The sequence below is a fragment of the Larimichthys crocea genome, chromosome XI, assembly GCF_000972845.2.
Source record: "Larimichthys crocea isolate SSNF chromosome XI, L_crocea_2.0, whole genome shotgun sequence".
Lineage (NCBI taxonomy): Eukaryota > Metazoa > Chordata > Actinopteri > Sciaenidae > Larimichthys > Larimichthys crocea.
The window spans coordinates 7,530,238-7,544,627 of record NC_040021.1 but is presented as its reverse complement, the minus strand read 5'-3'; the positions used below and the strand labels follow the sequence as shown (position 1 = coordinate 7,544,627).

Genomic DNA, 14,390 nt, shown 5'->3' with positions numbered 1-14,390 from the left:
AACTCATTATCACACGAAAACAGAGGAAACAGAATGCATGAACGTATGATAATTTAGAGCTTCTGTAAAAAACAATGTGTACCTTTAAATAAATCATATATCTGCTCTTCGGGTTCTCGTGTTCACAGAATGTTTGTGTCTGCAGGTGTTGCTGCATGCCAAGGTATGGTACAAATGTGGACAGACCAGAACGACACATTAAACATTTGTCATGTTATATATATCATGTTCATATGTACTGCATTTCGTTGTCTTGGTACTTGTTACTAATCTACTGTATATCTGTATATACTCTTGTACAATATATTTTATTTACTATTGCTATTTTGATATTTTATTATGTATAGTTTGTTGTTATCTATCTATCTATCTATCTATCTAGCTATCTATGCTATCTATCTATCTATCTATCTATCTATCTATCTATCTATCTATGCGGTGAAATGGCAACATGTGATATTACTTATTCTTCTTCTTCTCCTTTCGGCTTTTCCCTTCAGGGGTCGCCACAGCGAATCAGTTGCCTCCATCTAACCCTGTCTTCTGCATCCTCTTCTCTCACACCAACTACCTTCATGTCCTCTTTCACTGCATCCATAAACCCCTCTTTGGTCTTCCTCTAGGCCTCCTGTCTGGCAGTTCAAATAGCATCCTTTTACCAATATATTCACTATCTCTCTTGGCCTCTCTCTGACTTTATCTCCAAAACCTCTAACATGTGCCGTCCCTCTGATGTACTCATTCCTGATGCAACATGTGATATTACTTCATAACCCTGAAATGCATACTGACTACTTTTAGTATTGCGGTTATATTATTTGTGTTTAGTATTGTACTGTGTGGCAGTGGTGGTGTTAGATGCATGTGTGGTGGTTGGTTGGTGTTGGAGGGTTATCAGTATTTTATCAGGGCCACCAGAAGACCCAGCTACGCCCCTGAAAACTGATTTTTTTTTTTGGTTTAAGTTTCAAGTTTCAAGTTTTTTATTGTCAAAACTGCAAATGTACAAGACATACACAGAATTGAAATTACGTTTCTCTCTGTCCAAACGTAAAGATGTAAACATATATATAAAAAAAATAAAATAAATAAAATATGAAATAAAAATATAAAATAAAGATAAAGATAAAAAATTATGATCAGTTTAAAGAAAGCTGCTGCAGACTTCCTTCTCTTCTCCTCTCCTCTGTAATGTATGGACTACATTTAGCCCCCTCTCTCTCTTTCAGGGATGCGGGAGTTTGCGGTTCAATCAGGAGACACTGGCGCTGTGACGTCACGAGAGGGAGAGCGCGCGGAGGGGGGGGGGCACCATCATCATCATCACATCCATTAGCACGAGCGAGGCTAGCTGCCCGTAGCTAAGGGCTAAGCTATGCCGCACCAAACTCTGTTTGTCCGTTTCTGAAAATAAACAACAACCCGCTGGAACGAGCCGCCTTTCGTAGGAACACACCGGGAGCATGGGGACCGCTTGGATTTCACACACTAACCGATATTGTAACGCTGCAACGGAGCGAGGTAAGAGGTCAGACATGCTAGGTAGGTAGTAGCTTGTTTACAGGACCACCAGCAGAAAGCCGCATTGGACACCCCGTCACCCTGCTTAGATTAGCCGGTTAATCCTCTCAAACGAGCAGGTTTATGGCCTTTTATGACGAGTGTGTGTGTGTGTGTGTGTGTTTTTGGCACGGAGTCAAACAGACCTGATGGTGCTAGCTGCTGTTTTTTGTGCCCATCTAGCGGCGGTGGCACGAACCTCTGAGGTGTAGCTGTTTAAATGGTGTTTCCCCCTCCTCACACACACACACACACACTGAACACACACTGTGAATAATCAGCTACAAGTCGTGCTTCCTTCTTTTGCATACCACACACAGGGGTGCAGTGATTGTGAAAGGATGAAGCGGAAACTGAATTTTTAATTTTTTTTTTTCTTGCAGTGAGGGGCTTGCGTCACTGATGCCAGCTGCAGGCTTGTAGCTGAGAGCACTCAGGAGGAGGATGAGTGGGGCTGGAGAGCACACAGACATCCTGTCAGTGGCAGACGTGGTCAGAGAGAGATGGAAAGTGGTGAGTTTTTATTTTTTTTTTTGGGTTGCCAGAAATCATTTCTCCGCCGGCATACTTTTTGACAATCCTTTCCTTTTCAGTCGAGGAAGATAGGCGGAGGCGGGTTCGGGGAGATCTACGAGGTGTTGGATCAGTTGAGCCAGGCCACCGTTGCCTTAAAGGTGGAGTCCGCCCAACAACCCAAACAGGTGCTGAAGATGGAGGTGGCTGTGCTGAAGAAGCTTCAGGGTGAGTGATGCTGCCCGCATGTCAACGACAGAGTGAACTCCCGGATAATGACTGAGCAACAGAGACAAGATCATCATAGCGTGGCATTTACTGTGTGAGATGGATCGAAGCACTGTGGTCTTTTCCACACCTTTTAAACGTTTAGTAAATGAAGGAGGTGTTCTTCCGGGCATTCCCAGCCTAGATGGGCTTTGTAGTCCCTCCAGCGGGTTCTGGATCTGCCCCGAGGTCTCTTCCAAAGGGCATCCTATCCCACCACAGCTGGCTCCTTTCAGTGCAAAGGTGTCCGAGCTCCTGTCTCTAATGCTGAGCTTGGTTAATTTCGGCTGACTGTATCCGCGATCTCATTCTTTTGGTCACTGCCCAAAGCTCATGATCATAGGTTAGGGTTGGAGCGTAGACGGCCTTCTGGCTCCATTTTTTCTGTCTGATATAGCATCTGCAGTACTGTGGATGCTGCATCGACATGCTGGTCCATCTCACACTCCATTTTCCTATCACTGACACTTGAACTCATTCACTCGGAGCAGCAACTCGCTCCCGACCTGGAGGGAGCACTCCGGCAAGGATTTCAGTCAATACTAATAACCATAATATAACATCTGCACAAATATATTTCCACCTGATATTGGCGCCTGGAGGAGTGTCAATAAATATATACATGTTGAGAAATGTAATACAGATTTAGTCTGTTGTTAAAAAAACACAATCTAATTATTGATATCCGTTTATACTTCTTTGACAGGCAAAGACCACGTGTGCCGCTTTGTAGGCTGTGGCCGAAATGATCGTTTCAACTACGTGGTGATGGAGCTCCAGGTAGGATCTTTACTTGTCAGTGTTAGTTAAGTATTTAATTCGCTCTGCATCGTGAGTGTGACATGCAAACACTTGATTTTCTGCCTTCAGGGGAGGAATCTGGCAGATTTGCGCAGGACCATGACCCGAGGCATCTTCTCCGTCTCCACAACTTTAAGACTCGGCAAGCAGATTTTAGAGGCCATTGAAAGCATCCACTCTGTAGGCTTCCTGCATCGTGACATTAAACCTGTGAGTTGACCTCAAACCCGTCAGTGGTTTGTAAATCTGTCAGTCAGTTTACTGTTTTACTCACTCGTGTTTATCTGTGTTAGTCCAACTTCGCGATGGGACGACTAGCCAGTACCTGCAGATGCTGCTACATGCTTGACTTTGGCTTGGCCCGTCAGTTTACCAACTCCAGTATGGAAGTCCGTCCTGTGAGTACTCTGTGCTCACTTCCTTAAAGCATTGTTTTGGCTTTGTACACTAAAGAGTGTTGTTACAATACAACCTTCAAATGATTGCTGTGTGACCTTAAAGACCCTCATGTGATGTATGACCATCACAAAAAGGTTTTAAATGCCCCTGTCATTAACATTTTAACATTGTTTATATAGCAGATACCTCAAAATGTTATTTAGGGTGTATAACCTTAATCTAAACCCTTAATCTTTATTATATTATATCTTTATTCTGTTTCAGCCTCGTCCTGTGGCAGGCTTCAGAGGAACTGTGCGATATGCTTCAATCAATGCTCATAAGAATAAGGTGACCAAAATCATCTCATACCTTTTTATACTCATATTTATTTATTTTACCCTTGAAGTTACTCACACTTGTGTATCTTGATCTGCAGGAAATGGGCCGTCATGACGACCTGTGGTCCCTCTTCTACATGCTGGTTGAATTCATGGTTGGTCAGCTGCCCTGGAGGAAAATTAAAGACAAAGTACGTGTCTCTGTGTTAGTCAGTATCGATTTGTAATTCACAGTGTGTGTATCCATTCAAACTCATGTTTCTGCTTTCAGGAACAAGTAGGAAACCTAAAAGACACTTATGACCATCGACTGATGCTCAAGCACCTTCCCACAGAGTTCAGCACCTTCCTGGATCATATCTTAACCTTGGACTACTTCACTAAGCCTGACTATCAGGTTGGCTATCTCTTGTTTTGTTTAGTTTTTTTGCACACACTATCTATTTCTCCCCGGTTGCCAAATGCTGACACTTGTGGTTTCTCTGTGACAGCTCCTGATGTCAGTGTTTGAGAGCGCTATGAAGAGCCACAACGTGCTGGAGAATGACGCGTACGACTGGGAGAAATGTGATTCCGAGGATATGTTGACCATCACTGCCGCAGCAACCACTGCTCAGCAACTCACTCGCCTCACGCCAGCGTACTTGGGGTATTTACAGCCAAAGAAAGCTCTGTCACTATCGACATATAGCTGTTTATTCTGTTTAACTGCTGTAGGTTCTTGTTGCACTTTCACTTGTGCTTTTCAAACTTCCTTCACACTCTGTTGGATGTGAGGTTTTTAAGAATAGAAATCTGCAGAGTCAGTGATCCCTGAGAAATGGCTGCGGAGTGACCTTCCTTCTCCTCCACAGCATGGCCAATGCTTCGGTGCTGCCGGGCGAGCTGCAGAGGGAGAACACAGAGGATGTCCTGCAAGGGGAACGCCTCAGTGATGCTGACAACTGCCCCCCCATCCCCACGCCGACCACCCCTGGTGGAGATGTATGGGAAGAGATGGACCGCAACCGGAACCATAAACACGCCCAGCCAATGATCAGGAAGGTCAGGGCGATGTAGTTTACTGTGAACGCTCGGTTGGATGTTCTGTGTGTAATTGCTTCTCTTCCTGTGCAGTGAGATGTAAAGTGTAGCTCTAAACTCTCCCCAGGCCCACATTCACTTTGCCTTTGAGATATGATAATGGACCTGCCAGCCTCTGTTCATACATTTACTCTTGCTAGGCTTCAGTAGAAACCCACTAGGAGCCCACCTACTGTCTCCCACTGTCTTGATACTAAACTGCCCAATTTAAAGACATGGTTTTCTCGCTCGCTGTCAGGTGTAATATCTATATAATATTTGAGGCTACTTGTCATCTATTCTCAGGTGGTGAGTGAGGATGAACACAGTCAGAACCAGGGGAACCAGAGCCCCAACACCGGCTCCATGCAGAGTTCTCCTAGACGGGTACGATCAGAGACCATGTTCTTGGACCGGGCGGCGCCACTGCTCCGGAGGATGAGACACAGTCAGAGCTTGGCATTTGAGAAAAGACTTGCACCTGAACCCAAGCCCACCATTGAACGCTTCCTCGAGGCCTAGTTAGTACTCAATACACACCAAATTACAGTGCATATGCTTGTGATGGCTTGCAAACAGGCAGAAACTCATCATAGCATGTGTGATATGTTTTTTTCAGCTTGGGCAAACAGCGTCCTGTCCTATCTCAAGTCGGGGAGAAATCCCTAACTGGGAGGGGACAGACGCCTTCCTGCAACGAGGAACACTCTGCCACAGCAACCCCTGACCCAGAGGAGGGCGCAGCGAGCAGTGGCTTTGTGGCCGTAAACCTCAGTCCTGTGCCCCAGGAAGGTGACTCTCAGGAGTGGGTGATGCTGGAGCTAGAGCAAGGCAGCGGTTCTGGTGGCACCAAGCCTCCAGGTGAGGCCCCGAAGGAGGAAAAGCCCGGGACCCACACACCTGCTGAGACTGACAACCAGTCCTCTGAGCCACAGGATGGCCAGTCCACAGCAGTGCCCAGCAGTCCTGTCCTGTCACAGATGTCCATGCCCGGCACGTGGTTACTGGGCCATAGGAGACTGCCGGGGATGCTGGGACAAATGCCCTCAGTCATCATGGGAAGGCCCCAGATGGACCAGGTAGGGATGACCAAACCTTTCATTGTGCATGAACTGAAAGTAGCATTGTGAGATGAAACTAATTAGATTAGTTGTAGCAGAGTCCTAATCAACACATTGAGTTCAAGTTTATCGTCATCTGTATAGGAACCACAGGAATCTATGAAATAATATTATTCTATGAAGGCATCCTGAATTTAAAAACACATAAATCTAAAATGAAAACATCAATACAGTGTATGATTAAGAAGATATACGTATATAAATGTCACTCACATCTAATGTGAACCATAAATAAAAACTGTGTATAATACACATTGATGTATGGTTGTAGGCTGAAGTACAAGAGCAAACATTCTGAGCATTGCACTTCGGGTATGGTGGATAATGCTGTGTTCATTCAGATGAACATCAGCTGTCCATTCAGCTAATGTTGTAGGAGCCGTGTCTGTGTCTAGTTTCACACCACAGAAGAAGCTCATTCAGACTGTTTATCTGCTGAAACGACAAGGTTAGCGCGAGGGCTGCTCACCTTGGGATAATGCGTGAATACTCAAGTGGGAATGCGTGGTGTTTTCCCCCGTTCATCTATTCTGCTGACATTGTGTGAATGCAGCACAAGCGCGGTGTTGCTTAGATCTGTGCCAGTTGCCATGGCAACGCAGCTGTTCAAACTTTTATTAGTCCCTAAAGCACCTCTAGGACTGAGGATGTGTGTGTATATTAAGTTTTTATGAAGGTGTTTTTTTTTTTTTTTTTTTAACAATCGTTTCAACTCTTCAGTCCTCTAGCTGTGGGCCTCAGTCACCGGTACAGGAGAAGAGTGATGCTATACCACTAGAGGCACCATCTAGAAGATCTGACAAAGCCTCAGAGGAAATCTTAAAGGATGGAGATAGGTTGGAGTTAGCTCCAGTGCCAATCCTGGCCAAAGGCCCCGCAGCTCATCTGACAAACGATAGAGACCCCGAGAGTGATTCTGGTCTGCCCGATCGCTCCTCGGAGCCCAATCAGCAGCCTCAAGCTGACACGGCAGGAGGCGCTATGGAGAGCACCGTCACCGTGTCCTCCTCCCCACCCCCAGCTCTGCTCAGGCAAAGAGACTCCCCCTTATCCCCAAGACTGAGTCGAATCCCGGTCCGGGACGCGAGCGCCCTCCTGGACTCTCCGAGCAGGGACCTCCACATGGAGAGGCGTCACCGCTGGAGCAGTCCTGTCCCTGGCTCCCCCACCCACTCACCCTCTCCATCTCTGTCCTGTGACAACCTGCCTTCTGCTTTGCCCAGGGACAGGCTCCCCTCAGAGCGAGGCTCCAGGTCTGACCTTGTAGGAGAAGACCCTCTCTCTCTGTCATCCTCGTCAGGTAGTAAAAGTAAGATCCCACGTCCTGTGAGCGCCACCTTTATACCCGAGCAACTTACAAGCAGGTTCCTGCCTCGACCACCTCCTGGAAAACCACCTATCCGCCCTTGTGTGGACAACAGGTATGGCCCATGTGCTGCGAAAGCGTTTGTCACTTGTTTGTTGGATGGTATATGAGATTTCAGGGCTGGTTGATTTGGTGACACTCATGGTCAGCAAACACTCAAGCAGCTACATTGTCAGTAATATAGAAGAAGAGCTTTTCATAGTGTAGCCAAACAGGCGTAGATTTTTTCTTTTTATAGAAATGTCACAAGAAACTGCAGTCTGATTTAATGTTGCACAGTATTGCATGGGACAGTAATAGGAGTTATTACCTGTCACGTCTCATCTAATAGCTCACTTTGCTCCATCTTGGCTGCACTAAACTGTGACAAGTACATTGTGTTTCCTTTACGATTTAAAAAAAACCCAGCAGCAGTGCCAAGTGTTCAGTTTCTGATGCAGAGTTTGGAGTGAGCAGTAAAGTGTGAGGTTATTATCAGTGAGTTAAAATTAGAAACAGTAGAGCTGGGTTACATGCTTCATTTATTCCTGTGAGTATTTTATGTGTTTGGAGGCAGTTTGAGTCAAGTGCATGGATGTCAGACTCCACTACAAAGAAAAAAAAATACCAGTTCCTGAAAAATGCGGAAGATAAATAAACACCAAACACGTTTGAAGAGGAAGAATCATATCTTATGTCTTATGTTCTTTTTTTTTCGCCAGACGACGGCGGTTAAGAGTGCGAGCCAGCAGCACTAGTGACGCAGACTTCCTGGCCAGTCTGACTCAGCTGATGCAGGACCGCAGCGGGATGCTCTTCAGCCCTCCTCCTCGCCCTCGCAGCTCCTCCTCCTCCCTGCAGCGCTCGCTAAGCTCCTCCCCCTCCCGCCAGGAGCTCCGCGATGGTGGGGCACTGCAGGGACGTAGCCGCTCTCCGTCTAGCTTCTCCAGCTCCCCACCTGCTCGGCACACTCACCCACAAGACAGGTCCGGACCCTGTCAGTGGGGCCACAGCTCCAGGGGAAGGGGGCTGATCCATGAGGGTAAAGGCTCTGGCAAAGTGAACCGATGACTGTATTTGACACAAGTGACTGATCGGATGGTGCAACTGTAGCTTCGTGAGGCTGTCTCTTACCCAGTCCTTGATAGCATGTGTAAATACGATATTTACTCAAGGGAATGTACTGTATGTAATGTAAAATGTATGATAAATTGTATTTATTTATTTATTCATTTGTCGGACGTCTCTCTCAAAATACTTGACGATGTGGCTTGATGATACCTGCAGTTGAAACAAAAAGGCTGAGAAAAACGGAAGATTGCCAACTCTTTACCTCTCATTTCACTCCTCTCTTAACACTCCATGTAGGCCTAATATGAGACCAAATATAAGATCATGTTTAATACTTGAGGGATGTAAAAAGGAAAAAAAAGAAATTATGCTAATTGTAGATATGTACCATTTAAGAAAATGGTAAACACTAATAGAAACATTGTACTCAGATTAAGAACACTAATAGCAAATAACACCACGCGCAGTATACCAACATCAGCATTCATGTACAGAATCAGGGCATGCAGTCCCATATTGACCTCACTCCTGTAAAACAGCTAGATGAATTATTATATGTAACAATGAATTGCTCATCAGGCATCACAGTGTAGTAGTGTGCTTTTATTTTGCTAGGAAATATGTCATGCAAAAGAAGGCGTCAGCATATTAGAATGTACATGTTAGTGCACTCATACTTCAGTATTGTAAAAGTGCATGAGTATCATTGCAAATGTTTTTGTTTTTTTTATTCGTTTGTACAATCCGCTAAGACACCTGTATTTTTACTGAACTGCTTCTGATCAAAATACATCATAATGTAGACCAGCAACGATGTGCATTATTGTTTCTTTCATCAAGTAGATGGCAATGGAAGAAAACTGCTATAAATGGAAACTTTTCATCATGTCTGATTGTTGTTGTTTATTTTATTCTTATCACAGTTTAAAATATATATTATACATAAGTTCAAATAAATGCCAGATCTCAAAACTATTTCCTGGCTATACATGCTGTAGTTTTCATTGCGATTAAAGGGTCAATTCACCTAAATTTTCTCATTCACGCCCATTGATAGTATAAAAAAAATATGCATGAGTTTTGAAGCTTAGTGTAGTAGCTCTGGCTACCGCCATGTTTGTAGTCCTTCCTCTTCCACCGCCCGGCTATCTAAAAATCAGTAAAAATGTGGATCATCAGCAGACCTGAGGCAGGCCAAATGTAGCCTGGTACATAAACTGTTTTTGTACCAGTTTATTTCTGCTGTGAAGTTGGACATTTTAACATGGGGACTTATAGAGACTGACTCGTTCTGTAGCCAGCCTCAAGTGGACGTTTGAGGAACTGCAGTTTTTCGTACTTCTGCATTGGCTTCACTTCTCAGACATGGCGGTTACTGCTTGTTCATGCTTAGCAGTATCTAGCCATGCAAATAGTTTTGGTTTTAGTCCCTTGAGTTTGTTTTGTGGCATTCGCATCAATGGAAACTATGATTTAAAAGTGAATTGCAACAGAAAATGCACAGTTGTCTGTAAAGATATCTTATTAGAATAACTTTCTACAGAAGAAAGAGTTCCAAGCTTAGCAGTGCTGTCAGTGATCAGATCATTTAAATGGGGAAAAGAGAGTCAAAGTCGATAGTTAAACTCGAGTCACACCAGCTCAGACTGCAGCACGTCCCCCTTGAGAACGGCTCAGTTGTCAGATTCTGTCCAAGCAGCTGTTTTCTGAGACAGACGTCCCTGTAAGCACAAGACAGACTGCTGACGAGCTAGTGACTGAATGGAGGGGGTGGTGTTGGTGGTTGGTGGAAGGTCCCAGATGACAACCACAATCAAATGAAAGCTCCACCATCTGTGGAACAATATGTAGCCACAGCAAGACACAAGACAGCAGCAATTGACAGGAAGTTAATGAACATGTTTACAGACAAAGACAGATCGCATCTCACCGGAGATGAGCTCTGAAGTTGTTTAAATATAGGCGAGATTCATAATCCTTAAGGCTTTCTAAAATATCAACCAGGTTTTCATAAAAGAGGAAGTGTGTAATAGATATGAGTAGTCTAGTACGACAGATCCAAGTAGGTAATGAATCAAACCTGCTAGACAGGAAACTGAAACCACAACAAACAGCCAGATGTTGACACTATAATAAGCAACTTAATTAACAAAAACAATCTCACAAAAAAGTCCACTCTGCAGCTGGTCTGACAGGTTGTCTTATTAAAATCTGTTTTCATTTCTTCTAATGCATTTCTTGTCTATGTTGGCTTATAAATGCATGTTCAGGTTCATTCTCCATTTAAGGTTCAAAAATTAACTTTCAATCTCAAGCAGCTTCATGAATATGTTCCATAAAGGCTGGATCCTGTCTTACCCACAACTTAACATAATCAAAACACTCACAACAGTTTGGTGGATATGAGCCGTATTATTCTGGGACAAGGTATTTTAAAAGTTCCCGACATTTGAACTTAAGCTGATGTTTTTTAAAAACATATCTGAGCTATTTTGGATACAAAAACAGCTGCAATATGTCATTTTTATAGCTGCGTCTCAGAGCTTAGACTTTATTTTGTCTTCCTGACATTGTAACATCAGATGAATGCAGACAGGAATACAGTTCTTAGCAGTATAAAAATGTTTATTTAAAGTACTTTTTCAATCGACATACATAACATTTGTTGTTGTCATAGAGTGTAATATAAAGTTATATGTGTTACTCAACTGATATCAGCATACAGTAGTTCACAAAGAGCCAAAAATCTAAAATACGTTAAATATGTGCGTAACATTTTGGATGCATGTTTAAAAAATGGCTGGAACCCTGAAAGCAAGCAGGCTCCAGCACGTCCACGGTGGTGACACTCGATATAAAAAGTGTTTCATGATCTGCAGGTTTGAGATTTAGAAGAGAGGTGCAGACTGTCTGGGGTCATCGGGTAACACACTGATGGAGTCCTCTGCTTTTCCACACAGCATGCATAGCATGGTGTACTCCTGGACAACACAACACAGGCTTAATATACACACTGAAAGACCAGACAGTGGCAACAACTAACCACAAATGCTGTTAAATGTGAGGTAACACATGAATATATTTAGTTATACAGATACTTTACCTGATACTCATCAACAACAGAGAATGTGTATTCATGCCTTGCGATGACATGGTCACAATTTTTACAAACATCTGGAAGGACAAACAAGACGATAGATTATTTGTAAACATGCTGTGTTATGAGGATTATTACCACTAACCAAGTTATGAAAGGGTCTGGGGTCACCCTTATGGCAGGAAAGCAAATAAACTATATGGCTAAAAAACAATCAGACACCTTAACATCAGCATTAATATTAATATTAACAACAGCCTTCACCTTTCTTTAAAGGCTGTCCAAACGAGTCTGGATGCAAAACATTTATCTATAGACAATATGGGCAATATCATGTTGTGATGTAGTGATTTAAAAACTAATAAGATGATCTGAATGAATCAATTCTTAAACTAATAGGCAATCAATGCAATGACTTTAAAATCTGAGTTATATGTGCCCTCTGTTCTTTGCAGTGCTCCTGCTGCGTTTTTAGGAAGATCAGACATTTAGAATTGCATTAGAAAGAGTCAAGCCTTGATGTGATAATAGCATGCATTATTTTTTTTCTGTGTCAGCCTGAGACAGGAATGATTTGACTATACCAATGTTTCTGAGATGATAAAATGACATATTTGTTACATTTCTAATGAGTGCTTCAAAACCGAAAGGCCATCAGTGTGATGAACATGTAAAACCAGACACACATTGCCAGGAACATTACCTGTGCAATAACCTGTAAATTATTATATAAAGTATTATTCTCACTACTTAGCTTTTTTGTTCTTTTAATATGTAAATATCATCACTCACACAATCTACTCATACTGTGCATACTGTAATATCCACTCTACCTCACGTACGTAATACAACCTACTGTATAAACCATATTTATTTCAGTGCACTATCACCAGATAGTGTCTACAAATGTTGTTGTTGTTCCTATATACACATATATACATACCTTTTATGTATACATAGTTTTTATGTTAATGTCTGCCTGTGAAGCATCTTAGCTGTAGTGTACTTATATGTCTATATCTGTATGTAGAGCAATGGTTTTTGAGCTGGTCCTTGGCATGAAGGGCCAAGGACTGAAAATACAAAGAAGAAATAAACTATAATTTAAAATATCATTGAGGCATTGCAACTGACCTTAGTCCACACACCCATAAAACACCCCCAGAAGTGCATAAACTACTTGTGCTATTTTATCTGGAGGTTCTTCTCCACTACAATAATAAAAACAAAACAAAAAAAACAATAGATTAACGAAGAGTAACTCACGGTCATATGTGACTATCTCCTCTCCATCATCATCCTCTGTGGCTTTATTGCTGATCAGCACAAAGTCCCTCTGATGGCAGTTGGCACAGCCCACATAGTTCATCAGGTAGGAGCCATTCTCCAGACAAGTGTTCCCCTGAGCAGGAAATGACACGAACCATCACATTAAACTTTTAATTTCATATCAAAACAGAGTGTTATGATTTGATTTGAGCTGATTGTATAACCTAACTAGATAACTATACAGGATTAACAGACTTGTTCGTAAGGCCGGTGATGTTGTGGGGGTGCAGATGGACTCGCGGAGGAAGGAGGATGCTGTCTAAGGTTCGGGGCTATCTTGGACTATGACTCCCACCCACTCCGTGAGGTGCTGGACAGACTCGGGACAGAGACTGCTGGCACCAAGATGCTCCACATAGAGACACAAGAAGTCTTTCCTACCTTCCACATTTTTTTCCTGTTTAAAGGGTTTTTTGTGGGCAAGTTTTTCCTCACTCGAACCGAGGGTCTAAGGACAGATTGTAAAGCCCTCTGAGGCAAATGTACTTTGTGACTTTGGGCTATACAAATCAAATTGATTTGATTTGATTTGATTTGATCTGTGAGCATCAGTCTCTACGACTCCTCTCTCAAAATATCAGACACACCAAGTCAAGTCCAGTACCCATCAAACTGGCTTGTGCAATAAATAAATACATCTGAATATTAGTTATACGTCTGAATATTAGTTTAGTCACATCTGTACTTTGCATTCTGTTCATTTATTAACTGCTACCTGTACATTATGCTCCCATAACTTATTTGTATATAAGCTGCCCATAACTACTGCCCACATTGTTTACCTGTACATACTCTGCACATAACTATACACACCTTACACCTTTGCACTACTGTAAATACTGCATTTATCTGTATCTATTTGCACTTCTGATTAGATGCTAAACGGCATTTCGTTGCCTTGTATTTATACATGTGTAATGACAATAAATCTAATCTAATCTAAAATAAGTGCAATTTTCTCATGCATGCATGCATACTGCACTTTATACAATCAGTGTCTATTCTCTCTGTACAGTCTCTCAAAGACTAAATTCTTTATAGGGTTTTAGACTTACATATTGCATAGTTCACTGTTATTTGGTTTTTATTTTACTGTTATTTATACGTGTGTATATAGTGTTAAAATAGGATATCGTATAGGTGTATATTGTTAAAGTTTTTGTTGTGTTTGCTATCACTTACTATCTCACTGAGCTGCGGTAACAAAAACAATAAATAATAATAAAGTATTTCTGATTCTGATTCTGGTTAGTAGCTAGATAAATGACTAGTAGACTAAGTTAGCTTCTGTGTTTCAGTATCCCAGCTGCCTGTACTTACCCGGTCCGGGTATTCTTTCTGCACGCAGCCGTTACACATTTTAAAACCTTTATATTTAAAGACCAGTTGTCGATAAACAAACTGTAAACAGCTTTTTTTTTAAACAAACAGCTAGTTATTTATCTTAGCTTCAAAACTCCTCTTCCGCCCTTGTAGCTCCTTTTTTTTTTTAGATCTATAAAACA

General features: G+C 42.5%; 2 protein-coding genes across 2 annotated transcripts; one reads left to right on the top strand and one right to left on the bottom strand.

Annotated features, from left to right (window-relative positions):
- Positions 1–1,235: 1,235 nt before the first annotated feature.
- On the top strand, positions 1,236–9,345 carry ttbk2b (tau tubulin kinase 2b). The gene is made up of 15 exons (XM_010740697.3): positions 1,236–1,521; positions 1,944–2,073; positions 2,154–2,301; positions 3,047–3,120; positions 3,211–3,351; positions 3,435–3,539; positions 3,805–3,870; positions 3,959–4,051; positions 4,132–4,257; positions 4,352–4,509; positions 4,715–4,904; positions 5,229–5,443; positions 5,542–6,001; positions 6,764–7,464; positions 8,111–9,345. Exons 2-15 carry the CDS (start codon positions 2,005–2,007, stop codon positions 8,457–8,459), a joined length of 2,895 nt encoding a protein of 964 aa, XP_010738999.2. The 5' UTR covers positions 1,236–1,521; positions 1,944–2,004; the 3' UTR covers positions 8,460–9,345.
- Positions 9,346–11,063: 1,718 nt separating this feature from the next.
- On the bottom strand, positions 11,064–14,383 carry churc1 (churchill domain containing 1). Its single transcript, XM_019266460.2, has 4 exons — positions 14,206–14,383; positions 12,823–12,958; positions 11,563–11,633; positions 11,064–11,440 (listed from the first exon to the last, which is right to left on the bottom strand). Exons 1-4 carry the CDS (start codon positions 14,242–14,244, stop codon positions 11,348–11,350), a joined length of 339 nt encoding a protein of 112 aa, XP_019122005.1. The 5' UTR covers positions 14,245–14,383; the 3' UTR covers positions 11,064–11,347.
- Between the last annotated feature and the right edge of the window lie 7 nt (positions 14,384–14,390).